Source organism: Phalangium opilio, unplaced genomic scaffold (genome assembly GCF_054372755.1).
Source record: "Phalangium opilio isolate 3A_F unplaced genomic scaffold, DU_Popi_V2 ptg000011l_1, whole genome shotgun sequence".
Taxonomy (NCBI): Eukaryota; Metazoa; Arthropoda; class Arachnida; order Opiliones; family Phalangiidae; genus Phalangium; species Phalangium opilio.
The window spans coordinates 8,718,901-8,738,518 of record NW_028324147.1 but is presented as its reverse complement, the minus strand read 5'-3'; the positions used below and the strand labels follow the sequence as shown (position 1 = coordinate 8,738,518).

Genomic DNA, 19,618 nt, shown 5'->3' with positions numbered 1-19,618 from the left:
CTCCTACTTTGGCTGAAAAATTTATTGGTCAAAATGCCCTGTTAGTTTTTAAAAAAATTATGGAACATTTTAAAATTTTATTGGACAAATGACCTGTGTCCTGTGCTTATTTCTGGTTCTGAGCGCGCCTGTCACACATTCGTCGTCTGCTCCATCAAATTTTAACAGTAAACAAACGCCATCTTGCTTATCATTTGTGACTCGAGACTGATAATGAATCGACATCGTTGTAGTAACTTGTAATTTTTTTGTCGCGTTATGGACAGTAAAATTCTAGAATGTGGTGATAAAACAGTTGAAATGAACGCTAAAGTCGATCCTAGTTCTTGTCGTTATCCATTTTGTATCGTTTGGACTCCGATTCCCATTTTAACGTAAGTGATTATAAACTCGCAACTTCGGCTCTTGGCATACTAAATTAGAAATTACTTTCACTGTGTTATATTTGTGATTGAAGACTGGATGAAAAAGCAACTTCGTAACCCTCTCCCCCTCCTGCTCGTTAATCAAAACCTAATTTAGGGGTATCCAATGAACCCAAGACAAGAAAAGTGTGGGGTCAGCTTACAATCATATCCCATAGAGTAATGGCAGCTCTCTGCCTTCGACTGTATTAAGCTCTATGGGGAAATAACATGGGGTGCCATTAGTCTATAGGGACTTGGCAGTACTACGTCATGCAACGTCAGGCTACCTTCCATTAGTGCTAAAAAAACATACCAGGAGGAGGGGCTTATATAGCTTTCATTCTGTTAAAAAACATACCAGGACTCCAGGAGGAGGGGCTTATATAGCTTTCATTCTGTTAAAAAACATACCATAATGGCGCTGGGGGCGGAGTTAAGCCCGAATGGCAGTACTACGTCATTCAACGTCAGGCTACCTTCCATTAGTGCTAAAAAACATACCAGGAGGAGGGGCTTATATAGCTTTCATTCTGTTAAAAAAACATACCATAATAGAGTGCTGTCAGTTGTGACGTCAGATCCAAGGTTAAACGTCACGAGTCTGGCTTTAGCAATGGGCGGCCATGACAGTTACCGTTTTTTCTTTATGGGAAAACAGCATGGGTGACGTCACACCTGCGCTTCTGACAGCACTCTGTGACGTCAGATCCAAGGTTAAACGTCACGAGTCTGCCTTTAGCAATGGGCGGCCATGACAGTTACTGTTTTTTCTTTATGGGAAAACCCCATGGGTGACGTCACACCGGCGCTTCTGACAGCACTCTATAGAAACAAAGTGGTACCAAACATGGTCGCCCACTGCCAAAGCTAAGCTGGTGACGTTTTACCAAGGCACTGACGTCACAAATGAGATAGCTGTATTGAAACCTTGTTTTAAGTTAACTGAGGATTTTCTCCTGAGAATACCCTGATCTAATTACTCTAACCCCTTCAAGTGTTTCATTATGTTTCTAAAGTTTGATTTTGTTGAAAATGAGGTTTATTAGTTGCCATGTGATTTCATAGGCCATGATAATTGAGCATTATTAGCAATGAGCTCATTTTGCTTAGCAGCGCTACTCTTATTTATATTGTGCCCTGTTGGGTTTTTAGATGGCTATTTCCTTTCATTGGCCACATGGGCATTGCCCTGTCTTCAGGGGTCATCAGAGACTTTGCTGGTCCATATTTTGTTTCAGTAAGATGCTTTTTTTATTCCCCCATTGACCTTCCGCTTAAATGAGAGGTTTAAAATTGCCACGTTTTCCCCTGCAAAATCGTTAGGAAGATCAAATGGCATTTGGGAAACCAACAAAGTATTGGATTCTTAATGTTAATAAGGCCAGCGGGGGAGCTCAAGGTTGGGATCGAGGGGTCCTAGATGCTTCGGAAGAGTATAAACATAGAATGGTACAGTTCAAACTAGTTGGTTTAAGGTTGTCGGAGTTTGGTTTAAAACTTTGACAAAGAATGTTGAATCTCTATTTAGCATAACTTGTTCTGTGACAATTGTCATTCTCACGTGGCCATGGCTCTCAACCTAATGAATTATGATAAGAGTGGCGATTGGAATATGGTCAAACTAGCTTTTCTCATGTTGATTCGCGGAAAATACGTTAGGTGAGAAATTGTTATACTGTTTTTAAGATTCATGCATCCCTGGAAAATCTAATATAAATCAGAAATGTTAAGAACTTGACAGAAAAGTCACTATTTAAAGTCGAGGGGTGAATGTTGACTTGCCCGCAAAGCGTAGCAAAGATTACTTTTAGCACAGCCCTCATGGAGGAATTCTGATTGATTCCTGCCTTTGGGAATGTAATATTGGTGTTTACAAGAACGAATTCAGGATACCATAAGAACGTGGAATGGTAACATTGTCCCCTGATACCATGAAGTCATACTTCTTTCGAAAACCATTACCGCCCCCTCTCATCCACTTTTGGTTCTAGGTAACGCCTTAAAATCCGTTTTTAGCGCCATCGGTGGGTTATAAATCAATTAAAGTGGCTAGTATCACATTAAGCTTCTCCGGCCTTAAAGGGAGGGTGAAGTAGAAAATCAAGTGATTTTTTATCTACTAATTACAAGACCAGTCTGCATAGTGAAACATTCAGGAAATACAGACTGCGAATGATTTTCAAATTCAAATTAGGTTTAGATTTTAAGGATAATTTTAAAGAAGGTCCTCCGACCAATCGCGTAACGCCCTGCCTTCCTCTTAACAAAATTCTCGTTGCATGTTCCGTGTCGAATGAAATATATCACGAGATTTGATAAAATTTGCGCGCGACGTGACAATCGTGGCGCGAGACACGGAGCGTGCAACGAGAATTTTGTTAATAAAAAGGCAGGGTGTTACGCGATTGGTCTGAGGGGCTTCTTTAAAATTATCCTTAAAATCTGAACCTAGTTTGAATTTTAAAATCATTCGGAACTGATATTTCCTGAATGTTTCACTATGCAGACTGGTCTTGTAATTAGTAGAAGAATCGATAAAAAATCACTTGATTTTCTACTTCACCCTCCCTTTAAGCCTTGGCGTTACACGGCCAAGTTTGGGAAATCCGTTGTATGTACTGACTTTGTCCCAGATAAATCAGGCTCTCTAATAGAAAAATCTAGATTCTTTATAACCACTCTTTTTAAATATATCAGTTCATCATTAACGATTTTAACAGTTTTTTTCTTGACACCGACACCAACACTCCTAGACCTAGGAGACTCCATTTTCCATATTCCCAAAAATAGGCCCCTCCCTCATATTATGAAAAGTATGACTTCATGGCACCAGCATTGCCTTGTTTCAACGTTCTTATGGTATCCTGAATTCGTTCTTGGTGTTTAGAAGATTAGACATTATGATAGGGGCGCCACAGGAACCAACATTTGATTTGCTTTAAAATTAAAATCAATTTTCCTAAACTAGTTATATTAATATTTTAATGAGAAGATTAATAGAACCTAAGGAGATGATATTTTATTCCAAGACCAGATTTCATCAGCTCAAATTAGTCACTAGATTCAATATCTTTAGTGCCTTAAACTACCTAAAAAACTTTATGTTAAAGGGACTGTAAAGAGGGCATTGGCGAGTGGGTAGAAATGTACTTTATATTTACTGTATATCAAGCCCTTGTGTTAATGTGTTTTGCGATATTATAGCGCCAATTCCCTAAACTCGTATTTTTCGAATTAAAACCAAACGTTCATAGATAGAAACAAAAAGTATGCTTCATTGAAGCTTGCTCGTGCCATGTAATATGAGAAACCCCCCTTAAAAAACAAAATACTGTCGACCCCCCCCCCTGCGTATGATTACCTTCACGACTGTAGCGCAGGGAACAGGCGTGAGACTCAATATAGTAGCCGCGATGCTAGCTCTAGTACCAAGAACTAACGTTTGGATCGCCACTATAGAGTACTGTTTTCTACAAACCTTTTAACTCCAAAAACCGCTCCTATCATGAGTCCTATGATTGGTTGGTTCGAATGGAGGTTAATAGCGTTTTTCTTTGAGGTGATCCGAGCGCTCCCAGAGCGCTCTGGCTCCGAAAAACAATTCGTCTTTCATTGAAAAAAAAACGAGCTGCTCCGAGACGGAGGCGCGTCTTACATACACCCAGTCGCTCCCTCCCGTTATGCCCCCGGATTGATCACAACCGCTCCGACTCTAGAGACGGAGCGACCAAAATGGAGCGCCTGATGACGTCACAAAACCGCTCTGAAAACACTTTTGTCTTTCATTGGGAGCAACTACATTCGGTCCTTCGAGCCAGAGCAATGACGTTAAACCAAAATATGGAGTGATCTCGGAGCGCTCTCGGGCGACCACAAAGGAAAACGCTATAAGAGGAGAGTCATTTGCTTCTCATTTTACATGGACTTTTGATAAAACGAACTATGTTCTTTGAACCACGCCTTTTCCTCAGTCACGTGCCTATGACGGATTTCAAATAATTTTTACCTACCCGCTGATGCCTTCTTTACAGCCACTTTAATATTATAATTGACATACTACCTACCCTCAGTTTGTGTTCTAGGCTATCATGAATTATATAGAGACAAGAATTTCTTCTGTAAAACGCGTTTTAACGCAAATCCCTTGATAAATCCTGCAAAGCTTGAATGAAAATATTAAATTTTCCAAATCTTGCGTGAACTTTAAATGTCTTTTTGTCCACTTCTGTTTTGTAATTAAATTTTGTCCAATTTTTTTTTTGTTGTAGCTTTTACGCGTTTATGAAGACATGGGTGCCATTTATGATTATCGTTTTGGCTGTGATGACTCTATGCTTAATCATGATGAATTAATAATTTCATTATTATTATTAAAAAACAATTATAATTAGTTAAACTAAATTAAACGTATCAATTAAATTGCCTCAATTGGTTATTGAGAAGAAAAAAAACTGTACATATTACTACCGGTGATTTTACTTGAAATTATTTTAAATTAAAAAAGCAATTATACATTTCAATGAAAGCTCAATAAAAATTCTTCAATTCTCTCCTGTTAAAGGGAGGGTGAAATGGAAAATCAAGTGATTTTTTATCGATTCTTTTACTAATTATAAGACCAGTCTGCATTGAGTGAAACATTCAGGAAATACAGATTCCGAATGATATTAAAATTCAAATTAGGTTCAGATTTTAAGGATAATTTTAAAGAAGGTCCTCCGACCAATCGCGTAACGCCCTGCCTTTTTATTAATAAAATTCTCGTGGCACGTTCCGTGTCGAATGAGATTTATCCCGAGATTTGATAAAATTCGCGCGCGGCGTGATAATCGTGGCGCGAGACATGCAACGTGCCACGAGAATTTTGTTAACAAAAAGGCAGGGCGTTACGCGATTGGCCGGAGGTCCTTGTTTAAAATTATCCTTAAATTCTGAACCTAATTTGAATTTTAAAATCATTCAGAGACTGTATTTCCTGAATGTTTCACTATATGCAGACTGGTCTTATAATTAGTAGAAGAATCGATAAAAAATCACTTGATTTTCCACTTCACCCTCCCTTTAAGGGAACTTAAAAATTTAAAATGAAATTCAGGTTTCCATTCATTGCGCAATATCCTATCTGAATCTGTTGATTAGTTAGAGGGGAAACAATTTTTCCTCTTGAAGCTTTTATCTAGTTTTAGTATTTATCTTGGAGGAGGGGATCGGGGATACGACTGCCATGACGGGCACGTGAGGAATCTTTCTTAAAAATTAACCTGATTTTATTAAAATCTGCCTCTAATTAGTAATTTTTGGCAAGTAAATTTAAGTCTTCATAGTTTTTTTCAATCCATTCAAATCTTTTGTCACTTCAGTCTCGAAATTCAAATATATATATATATGAAATGTATGTAGGTCCACGTTTTTCCTATATATTTCTAGGGCCAGTCTTTGGAAAATAACCAATTTCTTATTACTATCGTTAGAGTTAAGATAAACTGGGACCAGTTTTATTAATTTAAAATAAAAATGTGATCGGCATATTTTTGATCTTAATTATTAATTTTGAACCTCGCTGTCTTATTGGTTTATTGCTCCTGTCGTATGTCAGTTATGAATTTTAACCATGGGGTGTGATTAGAGATGTGAATTAAATTACCGTAATTTTAAAAAATCGTAATTTACCATTTAAATTACCAATTAATATTTTGGAACAACAAAAATTACTGTTAAGTCTGTAATTTATGGTATTTTATATATTTACAGGCTTGTTACCGCGGTAATTTACCCGTAAATTACCATTTTAAAATTATGGTAAGATACAAATCGGTAATTTACGCGGTATTTGGTAAATTACCAGTAATTTACGGACGGTAATTTAATCGGTTTTAAAATTTTGGGAACATTTTACTATTCAGTCGGTAATTTGTGGTATTTTATATATATTTACAGGCTTTTTACCGCGGTAATTTACCCGTAAATTACCATTGTAAAATTACGGTAAGATATAAATCGGTAATTTACGCGGTATTTGGTAAATTACCAGTAATTTACGGACGGTAATTTAATCGGTTTTAAAATTTTTGGATAACAAAAATTACTATTCAGTCGGTAATTTGTGGTATTTTATATATATTCACAGGCTTGTTATCGCGGTAATTTACCGGTAAATTACCGATTTATAAAATTAAGGTAAGATATAAATCGGTAATTTACGCTGTATTTGGTAAATTACCAGTAATTTACGGACGGTAATTTAATCGGTTTTAAAATTTTGGAATAACAAAAATTACTATTCAGTCGGTAATTTGTGGTATTTTATATATATTCACAGGCTTGTTACCGCGTTAAATTACCATTGTAAAATTACGGTAAGATATAAATCGGTAATTTACGCGGTATTTGGTAATTTATCAGTAATTTACGGACGGTTATCTAATCGGTTTTAAAATTTTGGAATAAAAATTACTATTCAGTCGGTAATTTGTGGTATTTTATATATATTCACAGGCTTGTTACCGCGGTAATTTACCGGTAAATTACCGATTTATAAAATGAAGGTAAGATATAAATTGGTAATTTACGCGGTAGGTTAATTACCGGTAATTTACGGACGGTAAATTACCGAGTCACATCTCTATGTATAATGATTGATTTTCCTCACTTGCTCTTTTTCCTAACTTCATGTTAGGATCAAAATATAACCGCGAAATTAGACTAAATTAGGTCAAAATTAGACCATGATAATAATAATAATATCTTGTTGTAAAAATGATAAGACTGTCCCTTAAAATCAGTTTAATTATTTAATTTAATCAATTGTAAATAAGAGAAATTAGAAATTAATCTTTTCTTATTTTAGGTAACAAATAAATGTACGGTACATTTGTTACGAGCAATATCAATATCATGAATCCACCGGAGATATCTGCGGAAGAAAGGGGTAGAACTGAACAGCAGCCTTCAACTTCACTCGGTCAACCTGAAGAACAATCACAAGCACCTCCAATTACTTTCGAAGATCTGGGAATTCGTTCAGTTCACGCAACCAGACGAACAGTCTTTGGAACCGTCCAAACATGTCAAAGTTTACAAAAATACGAAATATCATTTTTAGTTTTGTCCGTATTGAGTTTTCTCCTATCATTGGGGTTGACTATTCAGAGATTGTTCACTCTTGATCAAACAAGCGACGACTTCACGTTCGCTATCCTCCTCCTCGTCACAACTGGTAATTATTGAAATTGTCATGACCAAAAGTTTATAAGATATGTTCCATAAGTATGACACTACCTGTACTTCGTAATGCTAGAGGCTTACTGAGAGCTAATTCGAGAACGACAAGCGAGAATTGAAGTCCTACACTCGGTTAAATTTCAGTCCATTTAGTCCTATTTAGTGTGAATTACCAGAAGTGAGATGAGACCAGAAGTACTGAGCTAACCAAATTCTTCACTCGGCGAAAGTGAATATTCTTGATAAGACACCAACGGTTGGCCCTCTGGTGGCGGTTTCTGAATTTTCCCTCCAAAACGTGAGACGCTTGCGGCGGTAGACGGCCGAACTTGATTCAAGCACCCGCGTCCGTGTTCCGCGGCTTTAGGTTGAGAGGAAGGGGGTAGGAAATGTTTTTGGAACTCGACCAATTTTTTTCTCGGTAGTGTAGGCGCGATGGAAGCGGCATAAAATCCTCAAATTTGTTCACTAGTGCCAGGATCTATTACCAATGCTAGAGTCCTTCACTTCTAGTTTCATCTCACAGTGAATTACTAAGCCTTTGACAGCGCCTCACCAGGCGTCGCTTTACCAGAATCTATGACCTACGTCACTTCATGACAAGCTCCAGTTTGTAACCAGTGACAAACTTATGGTGAACATAACTTATGAACTTTTGTCATGACTGTTGTTAGAAAAAATAGTTACATTACCATATTTTGTACAGAGCATATTATTTAATTCGTTTAATTTCAGTTTTTTGTTTGTATTACGCAATTGACGGTATATTGTTGGAGAGATTATACGAAATTCTGGTTTGTGTGGCCAGTACCTTCATAGTCATGATATATTGCACGCTCAATTACGCTTACGGAGTCAAAGAGATACTCAAACTAGTAATTAATTAATATTCTAATATTTTTGTTCCGGCGCTTTTTCTTTGGTCTGCTCAAACTACTTCGGGAGCGTTTTGGAAATCGCTTCTCGGAGCAAATGGAGCGGATATCAAAGCAGCCCAAATCAAATTGCATTGGTTAAAGTATTGATTTCGGGCAGGTTCGAATGATTTTATCAATTGTTTTGGGTCTGTGCGTCATGGGAACTGGTTCCGTTGTGGCATTAGACTATGCTCGATCTGGAGATTTAATTTTCCGAACAATTGGAGCCAACATGGAGCTGCAAAGAGCCTGCCATATACTTTATACTGTTCAATCTCTGCTAGGTTTTGATCTTCAGTTGGAGGTACGAGAACGTATATCAAAAGTTCATAGATAAAAACCAAAAAAGTGTACTTCATTTAAGCTTGCTCGCGCCATGTAGTATGAGAAATCCCCCCTTAACCAAGAAAATAGTGTCGACCCCCTCTGCGTATACGACTGTAGCATAGGGAACAGGCGTAAATAGGCTCAATATAGTAGCCGATATATAGCTCTCATACCAAGAGTTAACGTTTGGAAACTATTTTCTATAAGACTTTTACCTCCAAAAACCTCGATCTTCTCTGATTGGTTGGTCCGAGTGGAAGGTTGAGAGGAGGGTCATTTGCTTCTAATTTTACATGGCGTCTACAGCTAAAGGCTTGGAACAGGGTTCATACAAACCTGGAAAACTCAGGAAAATAAATAGTTCACAAAAAACTCAGGGAATTTAGAATTTTCAGTAAAATTAAGGGAAAACAGGGAAATTTGTGAGGTTTGAGTTAGTTTGCTCCTAAGGGGTTGCTTCGACTATAAAAAGCCATTTCCGTTGTTATTACTCCATATATGGGAATAAACCTAGAAAACTCAGGGAAATGTATGGGATAAAACCTGGAAAACTCAGGGAAATATATGGGACAAAAAATCTTGAAAACTCAGGGAAATATATGGGAAAAAATCTTGAAAACTCAGAGAAATATGTATATGGGAAAAAAGTGGAAACTCAGGGAAATATATGGGAAAAAAGTGGAAACTCAGGGAAATATATGGGAAAAAAGTGGAAACTCAGGGAAATATATATATGGGAAAAAGTGGAAACTCATGGAAATATATATATGGCAAAAAGTGGAAACTCATGGAAATATATATATGGGAAAAAGTGGAAACTCGGGGAAATATATATATGGGAAAAAGTGGAAACTCATGGAAATATATATATGGGAAAAAGTGGAAACATGGAAATATATATATGGGAAATAGTGGAAACATGGAAATATATATATGGGAAAAAGTGGAAACTCATGGAAATATAAATATGGGAAAAAGTGGAAACTCATGGAAATATATATATGGGAAAAAGTGGAAACTCATGGAAATATAAATATGGGAAAAAGTGGAAACTCATGGAAATATATATATGGGAAAAAGTGGAAACTCATGGAAATATAAATATGGGAAAAGCGGAAACTCATGGAAATATAAATATGGGAAAAAGTGGAAACTCATGGAAATCGGTTTTCCAAAAATTGTCTGAACCCTGGGGAACTGAGAACGAAGTATACTTTTAGTTTTATCTATGAACTTTTGCTAATAATTACTTAAAATCGAATTATTTTAAACAGGGGTATTTATTAACAGGCTAGCATGTTGATCTTTGTTATGCGCAAAGGAACCGAGTTGGGAGACTTTGAAAAAATCATTCTGGGAGTGGGTGTTCCCTTTTCCGTTTTATGGATTATCGTTGGGTGTTTCGCCGTAAGACTAAAATTAATTCCCGATTATTTTTATTCATATCGTAATTAATTTTAATTTGAGTTTGTTTCCTTCAGAGTCGCCTTGAAAATAAACCTCTATCCGTTTTATTCTTGCTTATGTTTTGGGTGGAACCAGCCTACGTCATTTATAAATTTTACACTGTAAGTTTTAGGCTTAAAAATTAACTTTAAAGGGGGAATGAAATAGTCGGACAATTTTTTAAAGGAAAGGTTCTGGTAAATTAACATTATACCTTAAAATAACAGCCTTTTTCTAAATATCAAAGAAAAAATAAATTAACACAACATAATTAGCATTTAATTAGTCTTAAAAACGCTGACTACTGTGCCGCCATTTTTTAGTGGCGTCTGCTAAATCGAACCCCTTACCTCTGTGGGATTGGTTGAATTCTCACAGGCTGAGAGTCCTGACTGACTGATAATCAACGCCCAGCCCAAACCGCTTGCCCTAGAAGGCTGAAAATTTGCAGGAACGTTACTCATAAGCAGTAGGCGCGTGCTAAGAAAGATTTTTCCAATCCGCCGCCATCTTAAAAAATGGCGCCCAGGAATATAAAAAATCTTCTCTATGCAACAAAGTCCGCGCGTTTCAACCGATTTCGCAAATATTTATTACACTGCTTTCCTTTAACCTATAGACGGGCTGAATGGTCGTTTGGGTTCGATTTGTTGCCATCTTTTTAAATGGCGGCCAAAAACTTAAAAACCCTTCTTTATGGAATAATGTCCGCGTGAAAAGTAATAAAAAATGTCCCGACGGGCTGACGGGCAACGCCGAGTGCCTTCGCTCCTAGGGTGCTACAAAATTATTAGTCATCAGTAAAATCTACACATTCTTTATATCATTTTAGATGGAAGTTCTTATTACACGCGAGCGACGCCGCGGGTAACAGCTAGTCAATATATATTAATTTAATATAAAAAATTGTCTTAATTACCATGTCATCCTCCCTTTAAGTCAATTTAACTCTTAAGGATTATTTTTAACCCTTAATTATAATTGCTGTTTTATAGCTGGATGTAATTCACGGAGAAATTTTAAAGAACAGCATTATCGCTTGCGGTACGGCAGCCATTATTGTCAGAATGGCTCTTTTGTTAGCTTTTGGTTTTGCCATGAGAAATTACGGAAAAGGTTTGAAAGAGAAAATTTATGCCAGGTTCGCAGCAAATTAAATTAATGTTTGGCTGGTACCAATAAGGCATTAATTCTTTCAGCAATTGCAGTATTGAAATTTTAATTGTTTAATTGTTTAATTATAACTTAAGAAATAATAATTTTGATAAACGATCACTAGTCAAATTTGTCCCAATTGTTAATTGAAAGAGGTTTAATCGTGGTTTAATTAACACTTTTTATTTTAAATATTGTTTAGTGTTTATTTTTAATAAAATTAAAACTAATTTTTATTTAATTATTAAAGTTTTCTGTTCATTGAAACTTCTTTTAATGACGATATTGCCGAATCAATATCGTTATGCGTTGTTTCTCGACCTACGCTGAGTCTAATTGAACAATTAGCGGAATCTTTGTCAACTCCAGACGCAATTAGGATGTGAGAAGGTCTAAAATATTTGAAAGATTTTGATTTCAATTTCAATTTGTTATCGTTTCATTTTAATAAACCTGGGCCTATTTTAGCTGAACATGCATGCAGTAACAGCGTGGGAAATAAGGCGGTGGTGCATGGCACACACAGGGCAAATGACCAGTTTAAAAATTAAATCGGAGGGGAATCAGTGAAAACTAAGAAAATTCCAAGCAACGGTCCAATCATTAACTCAAATATTTTAACTATCACCTTCTTTAGCTCAGCAGACAATGCGCCCCGGTCAATGGTCATGGACCAGTTTATTTATTTTAAAGGGAATGAGAAGCTTCGTGTTGAAAAACCTCCGATTTATGTAACAAAAGATAGAATTAATTTCTGTGAATTAATTTAAAATATCAAGCTTATAATTGACTCCGATTTCTAATTATTATTTGGCTGCAATATGCATTTGAAAATGCTTCATATGAAATTATTTGAAATCCACTTTTTATGAAAGACTAAAACGTTTCCCCGTAGGCTGACGTCACAGATATATTTTTCACGTCAGATGGCGCCACTCTCTCCGCTATCAGACCCAGAGTTTAGACTGGAGAGAAGCTCGAGACGCGTATAGGATTCCCGCGATTTTTTTCCCCTAACGTCATAGTGATGTCATTAAACGGGTAAACAAACAAGCTCGACAAGACAAAATTATTTTAATATATCGAAACTGAGTTTTCGTGATTTTCCAATGGATTTTAAAAATAGAAACTTTGGTTCAATTATATTAAAAACTTGATATTTTGAAAGTAGAAACTCGAAAGTGTAACATAATACAACTTTCGCGCTAAAATACGATATGAAATTGTAAATTCGCATTCCCTTTAAAAAACTCCTTATTTCCCACCCTGAACAGTGAGTACAATATTAGGGCTTTCAATATACTCTAAGTTTGAGCCGTGACACGCTGCACCAACACTGGCCTCCAATTTTTTAGCTCTCGACAAAATTTCTCTTCCTGATAAGATGGGAAATTTGCAAAAAAATTTCAATTATTTTAATAATAATAATAATAATAATTCGAATTATTTATTTCTGTACCCGTCATGGAATTGATCTTGAGAGCAACGCTTGAAGTGTTTGGTAGCCTTTCTACTCCTTTTCTTACACTGTTAAATGCCACATTGTCGCCAAATGTATCCTTTAAATTAGAAATAATTTCAGTTTATTACGAAAAATTACACAAATAAGGGCGAGACGTTATAGAAATGACACGGGGAATTCCTATAGCTTCCTAACTCCACAGTGAAAAGAGGAAACTTCGCTAGGGCCTGTTGACGTCAATAAATAAATAAATAAATCTATAAATATCATCATATATGATATATAAGATATGTTGCTGCATAAGTTTGTCACTGGTTACAAACTGGAGCTTGTCATGAAGTGACGTAAGTCATAGATTCTCGTAAAGCGACGCCTGGTGAGGCGCTGTCAAAGGCTTAGTACAGACTAAATAGGAAGATGGAAGTCCTGCAAAATTAACCTCCGAGTGTAGCCATCAATTCTCGCCTGTCGTTCTCGATCAAGCTCGATCTGCAAGTCTCTAGCATTACAAAGTATAGGAAGTGTCATACTTATGGAACATATCTTATAAACTTATGATATAATGGTGTTGGTGCAAGAATTTCACGTGTCACCTCTATATTCAAGGCAATTACTTTCAAACTGTACTCTAAATAATCTCTAATGTTTGACATCGAAGATTGATATTGATCCAAACTGTCTATGACTAGTTCAGCGGCCTATGTGATTTAATTGTAATTATACATTGGCTATTTTTAATTAAAGGGCATAGCAAGAGAGAAAAACTTGTCAATAATGATTGTCCACCTTTTTTTTAACACTCAAGAAGGGATCCCTATTTTGCTAAGCTGTGTTCTTTTAGCTTTCAGCCAATCAGTGTGGGGCTGTGTGGCATTCTTATAATTATTTTTCTCTCCCTTGCTAGTCCTTTTAAAACTATCAAAGGAATTTACCTTTCCAAGACCCGCTATCATTGCAGTATTTTCAGTTCTATTGCAAATTGAAAACTTAGTTGAATTAATTAGATAATTGGGTTTAAATAAAAATGGCTAAACTTTTGCCAGAAACAATCCATACTTTAAAGCAATTAAGTCTCGGCTATGGTTTAGTTTAAGCAGGGATAGATTTAATTTTAGAGGTAGGAATTGAGAACGGTTGGTATTTACTTCAGTCCGACTCATAGCTAAGTATAGAGCCCCTCCGTCCAACACGTAACGAAAATTTTAAATTATCTTATTGGCTCACTTAAACTACGTTTTGATGACGTTGCTGACGGGGACGGCGAAAAATACGTAATTCCTTTTTATCTCTGTCGCTATGACCCACCTCTTCTTTCATACCCCTCCGTCCCGTGGAAGGGGGTCAGGGACTATGACACGCGCCCAGATTACACTGTTCTCCATTCCTACTTCTAAAATTAAATCTATCCCTGGTTTAAGCAAAATGCCAATGCATGTTCCCATAGTCCGAGAGGTGCAGTTGACTAACCTTGGCAAAGGAAATAAGAGTTAGCTACGTGGACCAATTCTGATTGGTTCCTGCGTTTTGCAAGATAAAATTGTTGTGTAGAAGATTAGCCACATGTTAGGGGTGCCACAGGAGCCGAAATTTGCTTTAAATTCGTGTTACTTTATCTTTAAATTTATTTTAACTTTTACGTTAACTTTTACCAGGGATAGATTTAATTTGAGAAGTAGGAATGGAGAACAGAGTAATCTGGGCGCGCGTCAAAGTCCCAGACCCCCTTTCCCGGGAAGGGGGTATGAAAGAAGAGGCGAGTCATAGCGACAGAGGTAAAAAGGAATTACGTATTTTTCGCCGTCCCCGTCAGCAACGTCATCAAATCGTAGTTTACGTGAGCCAATAAGATAATTGAAACTTTTTGTTACGTGTTGGGGGGAGGGGCTTTATACTGGGCTATGAGTCAGACTAACCGTTCTCCATTCCTACTTTTAAAATTAAATCTATCCCTGTTTAAACTATAAACTACAGCCTAGACTCGCTTTAAGATAGAAGTTTCTATGGTCTCAAATCATAACAACAACTTACCCTGGCCTATAATTTCGTTCTTGTCCACCCCCAAAGAACATCGGGATTAAAGGAATATCGCTACCGTAATCATGAAGATATCTTACATACAAGGCACCGATTCTTGGTCCATAAAACTAATAAATTATGGTTATTGACTATTGTACTATTCATGGAAGAAATTTTAATTTAAAAAATCTTACTTTATGACCAACAACGGTCAAATAATCAACGTACAACTTTTCAACATTGACTGGAATTTTGCCAATTGCTTGAGCGGCGTCAGTATGAAATAAAATCTTTGGTAGCAATTGTCGACATCGCGATTTATTCAACATGAGTAGCCTTTCGCCAATCAACTCAACAGGTTGAATAATGCCAGTTTCGTTATTGGCTAACATGACTGTTACTAATCTAGTGTTATTCCTGATTTCAGAAACTATGTCTTCCACCTCAATTTGGCCCGTTATTTTTGAGACGGGGACCACACTTAGCTCTTTAAAAATATACAGAGATATTTTTTTTATATATAAATATAGTTACTTTTATCAAGAAGCGATATCTAGTTTACTAGGGAGATGGTGAAAATTCGCCACATTTCTATCTTTATCTGCAGTCCATGCATAGGTTCGGAGTTAATCCCCGCCTCTAAATTACAACCAGCATCTCATTGGTTCTTGAAAACTCGCGTCAGCGCGACGCGAATGACGAAAATTACACCTTCTCCCTAGTAAACTAGATATCGCTTCTTGCTTTTATATTTAAAAAAAAACTCCGTTCTTTTAAGATATAATATCTAGTCTTTTCCTTTAATTTTAAAAGTAGGTATACCTATTTTATTTAATTTCTGAAAATGTTTTAACGGAAGAATAATCGAATCGTGTTCAATGTTTGAGGTGATGATATGAGGGACTTGAATCATTTTCCCAATTCCCGGAAAGCTTTCTGCTTTAAAGTTTTCTATTGCCGTGTGAATAACTTGATTATTTGCCTACAAGGAAATTATTTCGATGCCTTATAATATTTCTATTTTTTTTTCATTAGTTGCACCCTAAGAAAGGTACAATTTTTCTATCAATAAAAAAATCCGTTTATTTAAAAATAGAGAAACCAACACACAGGGGCTAGGCCACCTTTGGGGTATACTCCCTCTCGCGAAGAAACTCCGCCAGAGGCAGTGCGAGTTGGTTAGCCTCCCGTGTCAAGAGCTACTGGCCACTGTTTCCACGGTACGATTGGAGTGTTAAACGCGCGCGATTTAAAATCCAGCAATTTAATTTAATTTGCCTTTTGTCCTTAATTAATAAACTTGACAACTCGCCCTTAAGCTGTTGGGGTGAAGGGGGGGGGGTCAAACTGTTGGTTAGCATATTGCTTACCCGCCCACCGCGACGGTGGCGCCATTCCTTATGGCCAAAGAGCTGGGTGTTTTCCCCCTGAAATAAGGGCGGAATTCACCCCAACAGCGCCAGTTAGCACCTTTAATTAATAAACGCGACAACTTGCCCTTAATTAATAAACGTGACGACTCGCCCTTTAATTATTAAACGCGACGACTCGCCCTTTAATTAATAAACGTGACGACTCGCCCTTTAATTAATAAACGTGACGACTCGCCCTTTAATTAATAAACGTGACGACTCGCCCTTTAATTAATAAACGTGACGACTCGCCCTTTAATTAATAAACATGACTAAATTAAATATGGTGTAAGAAATAATAAAATTCTCCACCAAAAACATATTTTTCACATGATAAAATCGATCTTTCTCAGGATGTAAGTGTCACTCTGTTTAATCAGCTTACAAATAAGCAGAAATAAGGAAAAAGATTCAAAAAAATTACCTCAGTTCCTCCAGAAGTAAAAATAATTTCTATAATACAAAGGTACCTATAAGTTATTATTTTAAACCTAAAATAATTTAAAACTGAAATTTTACCGTCAGGGTTATTAGCTCCTATCATTTCCATTATATTGTTCCTGGCATTATTTATAATTGCTTTAGCCAAATGACCTGAAATTTAATTAATTTACCTTTAAAATTTACCAAATTTCTAGATTAAATTTACTGTACCGGCGGAGGAATTAGAACTGGGATTAGTCCAGGCGTTTGTTAAAGCGTCTTTAATGGATTTGATCACTTTTTCATCTACGGGAGTTGTCGCGTTGTAATCTAAATAAACCCTGCAATGATAAAAATATAATAATTACAGTAATTAACGATTTGGGAAAATAAAAATTCCGCAAATTAAAAATTGACAATCAAATTAATAGTTCAGATTTATTCTAACCCTTTTGATTTCACGAATAAACTCACATTTTCGGGTTAATTTCAAATAAATAGTAGCAATAATAATTCAAATAAAGGCAGGATGTGAACCAATAAACAGCTGATACGTCAATCAATCAATAACTCAAGTACCGGCTTTATGAAAATATTACGCAACCATATCCGCTTTAGTTCATTCATAGGCTCATAGCCGGTTTATTCTCAACTTTCAGCGCCATCGGTGGAACTAAAATATAAGCTTAAAGGGAGACTGAATTGGCAATTTTTCTTTTTTTTTTTCTTGCTCCGTTAACCCGTTTATTTGACGAGCTAGAACCTTATCAGAAGGCCATACAGCTCCAAAGAGAAAAAAAAAGATAACCATTCTTTTCTTTTTTTCGTTTAACAATTTTAGATTGATAAAACAAGACGAAAATCATTAATAAAACCATAAGTTCATAAGATTTGTTCCATAAGTTTGTCACTGGTTAGTGCCATGCTAAACCGTCAGTATAGAGTGCTGTCAGTTGTGACGTCAGATCCAAGGTTAAACGTCACGAGTCTGCCTTTAGCAATGGCGGCCATGACAGTTACCGTTTTTTCTTTATGGGAAAACAGCATGGGTGACGTCACACCCGCGCTTCTGACAGCACTCTATAGAGTTATTTCTGAAGCTTTAGCGTGACGTCACCCGTGCTATTTGCCCATAGAACCAAAGCGGTACCAAACATGGCCGCCCACTGCCAAAGCTAAGCCCGTGACGTTTTACCTAGGTACTGACGTCACAACTGAAATAGCTCTATTGAATAAGAAGATGGAGGATGCCGAGTCGCAGTGCAATTTTTACGTTCGAGATTTGGCAAATAAACATACGCAAACGGTTGTTTCAAAACGGAAATCTAGCTTGTTAACATTAAGCCAAGAGGATGAAAATGATGAGCCGAAGAAGAAAATATCAAGACGGGTAATAACACCATTTTATGATCTAACTTTACATCGTGCTTGTGTCTTGATAAGGTAAACATTTTAATTTTTACTATTGTGTAATGTGTTGCAGAACACTATCATTCCTCCCGAAAACCCTATAACCACATCACGGCCTGTGAAATTTCAAATTATAATTGATTGGTTATCATCAAAATCTAAAAATAGTGCGGTAATTACTTATGGGGAAAAATTTGGCACTGCTAAAGCTAATGCTACATTCCCCAGCGAATTTAATAAAGTAAGGATGATGAGTGCCAAACTTGATATAATTTTAATATTTATAAAACTTGTTTTATTGTAGGCTTATTTAGAAGTAACAAGAAGTGACATTTTCATGCCCCAACTAAGTTTGGAACCAGCGAGAGTTCTTATTGACAGTGAAGGGGAGGCCAGATTGATGGTTGTTTTCAAAGGATGTGTTATGAAGAAAAAGTTATTTGATGATGAAACATTTTTGGACAATGAAGCGGTAATTGTTTTTGAACCACTACTGTCGGATCAATTTATTATGTGCCCAGGATTGACAAATGAAGCAATCGCAATTGTGAAGTCACGGCCAATTATGCCAAAAAATATAACTGAATTCTTTTATCCAACAAGTCACATTTGTTCTCAGAAATGCTTAGTTTGGTTTAAGATTTCATCGAAAGCTCCCATAGCAGATGTTAGCTCCGGCAAATATGCTTGCAGCAATTGCAGTTACGCCTCTCGGTATTCTAAAAAATTAAGCAACAAGGAATATACCAGCTTAAAAAATAAACAATCTCCCTCTTCTCATGTCAACTTAAAATACTTGTCACCTCGTTCAGCAAGAACAAGACGAAGTATAGCCAGAAATAGAAAGCACAGACTATTTTTGAGTAAGGAGAAGCTTCAAGAAAAGTGTCACGCTCTAAAAATCAAATTAAGTAAAAAGCAAACTGACGAAGTATAGAGTAATGTCAGTTCTACTATGCAAACGTCATACCATAGAGTAGTGTCGGTAGAGGGGGGGGGGAGTAGACTGTGTATCCCTCCCTCTAGGCGCGCTTTTGTAAGAGGGGATACTGTACGCGCCTGGTAGGGGGGATGACACTTAGCTAAGTTCGCATACCTAGAACCGACATCTAGCTCTAGCTCAGTGTCATCCCCCCTACCAGGCGCGTACAGTATCCCCTCTTACAAAAGCGGGCCTAGAGGGAGGGATAAACAGTCTACTCCCCTCTCTACCGACACTACTCTCTATAGGTAGTGTCATACTTATAGAACATATCTTATAAACTTATGATAAAACTTACCAAAAGCATTCCTTTCATTATTTTGTGTAATTGTTTGTCTTTAAATTAAAAATACACATTTAATTCATGTAAAACGATCTTTACTCTTAGCACATCAACTTAACATTAAATTCTTCATGAAACAAAAAACAAAAACAAAAAT

The 19,618-nt window shown here is 36.5% G+C and overlaps 4 protein-coding genes across 15 annotated transcripts; 3 read left to right on the top strand and 1 right to left on the bottom strand.

The window, feature by feature from the left end:
* Positions 1–223: 223 nt before the first annotated feature.
* Positions 224–11,722, top strand: LOC149710224 (uncharacterized). 3 transcript variants are annotated; one of them, XM_089860493.1, is made up of 7 exons: positions 224–374; positions 7,255–7,623; positions 8,364–8,503; positions 8,664–8,849; positions 10,163–10,279; positions 10,354–10,440; positions 11,314–11,722. In XM_089860493.1, the coding sequence occupies exons 2-7, from the start codon at positions 7,266–7,268 to the stop codon at positions 11,473–11,475; spliced, it is 1,050 nt and encodes a 349-aa protein (XP_089716619.1). In that variant the 5' UTR covers positions 224–374; positions 7,255–7,265; the 3' UTR covers positions 11,476–11,722. The 3 variants fall into 3 exon arrangements, with proteins under 3 accessions (XP_089716619.1, XP_089716630.1, XP_089716624.1); XM_089860504.1 differs by lacking the exon at positions 224–374 and adding an exon at positions 5,580–5,642; XM_089860498.1 differs by lacking the exon at positions 224–374 and adding an exon at positions 5,649–5,799.
* On the top strand, positions 259–4,760 carry LOC149710225 (transmembrane protein 222). Its single transcript, XM_089860772.1, has 5 exons — positions 259–374; positions 1,560–1,644; positions 1,731–1,856; positions 1,936–2,066; positions 4,676–4,760. The coding sequence occupies exons 1-5, from the start codon at positions 259–261 to the stop codon at positions 4,758–4,760; spliced, it is 543 nt and encodes a 180-aa protein (XP_089716898.1).
* Positions 11,614–17,399, bottom strand: LOC149710223 (selenocysteine lyase-like). 2 transcript variants are annotated; one of them, XM_089860474.1, is made up of 12 exons: positions 17,261–17,399; positions 17,018–17,127; positions 16,883–16,957; positions 16,788–16,816; positions 15,774–15,933; positions 15,146–15,438; positions 14,964–15,079; positions 13,868–13,904; positions 13,550–13,633; positions 12,933–13,032; positions 12,777–12,849; positions 11,614–11,865 (listed from the first exon to the last, which is right to left on the bottom strand). In XM_089860474.1, coding segments are annotated over exons 1-12 (1,227 nt in total). In that variant the 5' UTR covers positions 17,263–17,399; the 3' UTR covers positions 11,614–11,717. The 2 variants fall into 2 exon arrangements, with proteins under 2 accessions (XP_089716600.1, XP_089716609.1); XM_089860483.1 differs by lacking the exon at positions 13,550–13,633.
* Positions 17,238–19,617, top strand: LOC149710222 (uncharacterized). 9 transcript variants are annotated; one of them, XM_089860523.1, is made up of 4 exons: positions 17,238–17,361; positions 17,986–18,176; positions 18,270–18,437; positions 18,501–19,617. In XM_089860523.1, the coding sequence occupies exons 2-4, from the start codon at positions 18,027–18,029 to the stop codon at positions 19,131–19,133; spliced, it is 951 nt and encodes a 316-aa protein (XP_089716649.1). In that variant the 5' UTR covers positions 17,238–17,361; positions 17,986–18,026; the 3' UTR covers positions 19,134–19,617. The 9 variants fall into 9 exon arrangements, with proteins under 9 accessions (XP_089716649.1, XP_089716647.1, XP_089716650.1 ...); XM_089860521.1 differs by lacking the exon at positions 17,238–17,361 and adding an exon at positions 17,524–17,666; XM_089860524.1 differs by lacking the exon at positions 17,238–17,361 and adding an exon at positions 17,532–17,699 and having other exon boundaries at positions 18,010–18,176.
* Position 19,618: the final 1 nt, after the last annotated feature.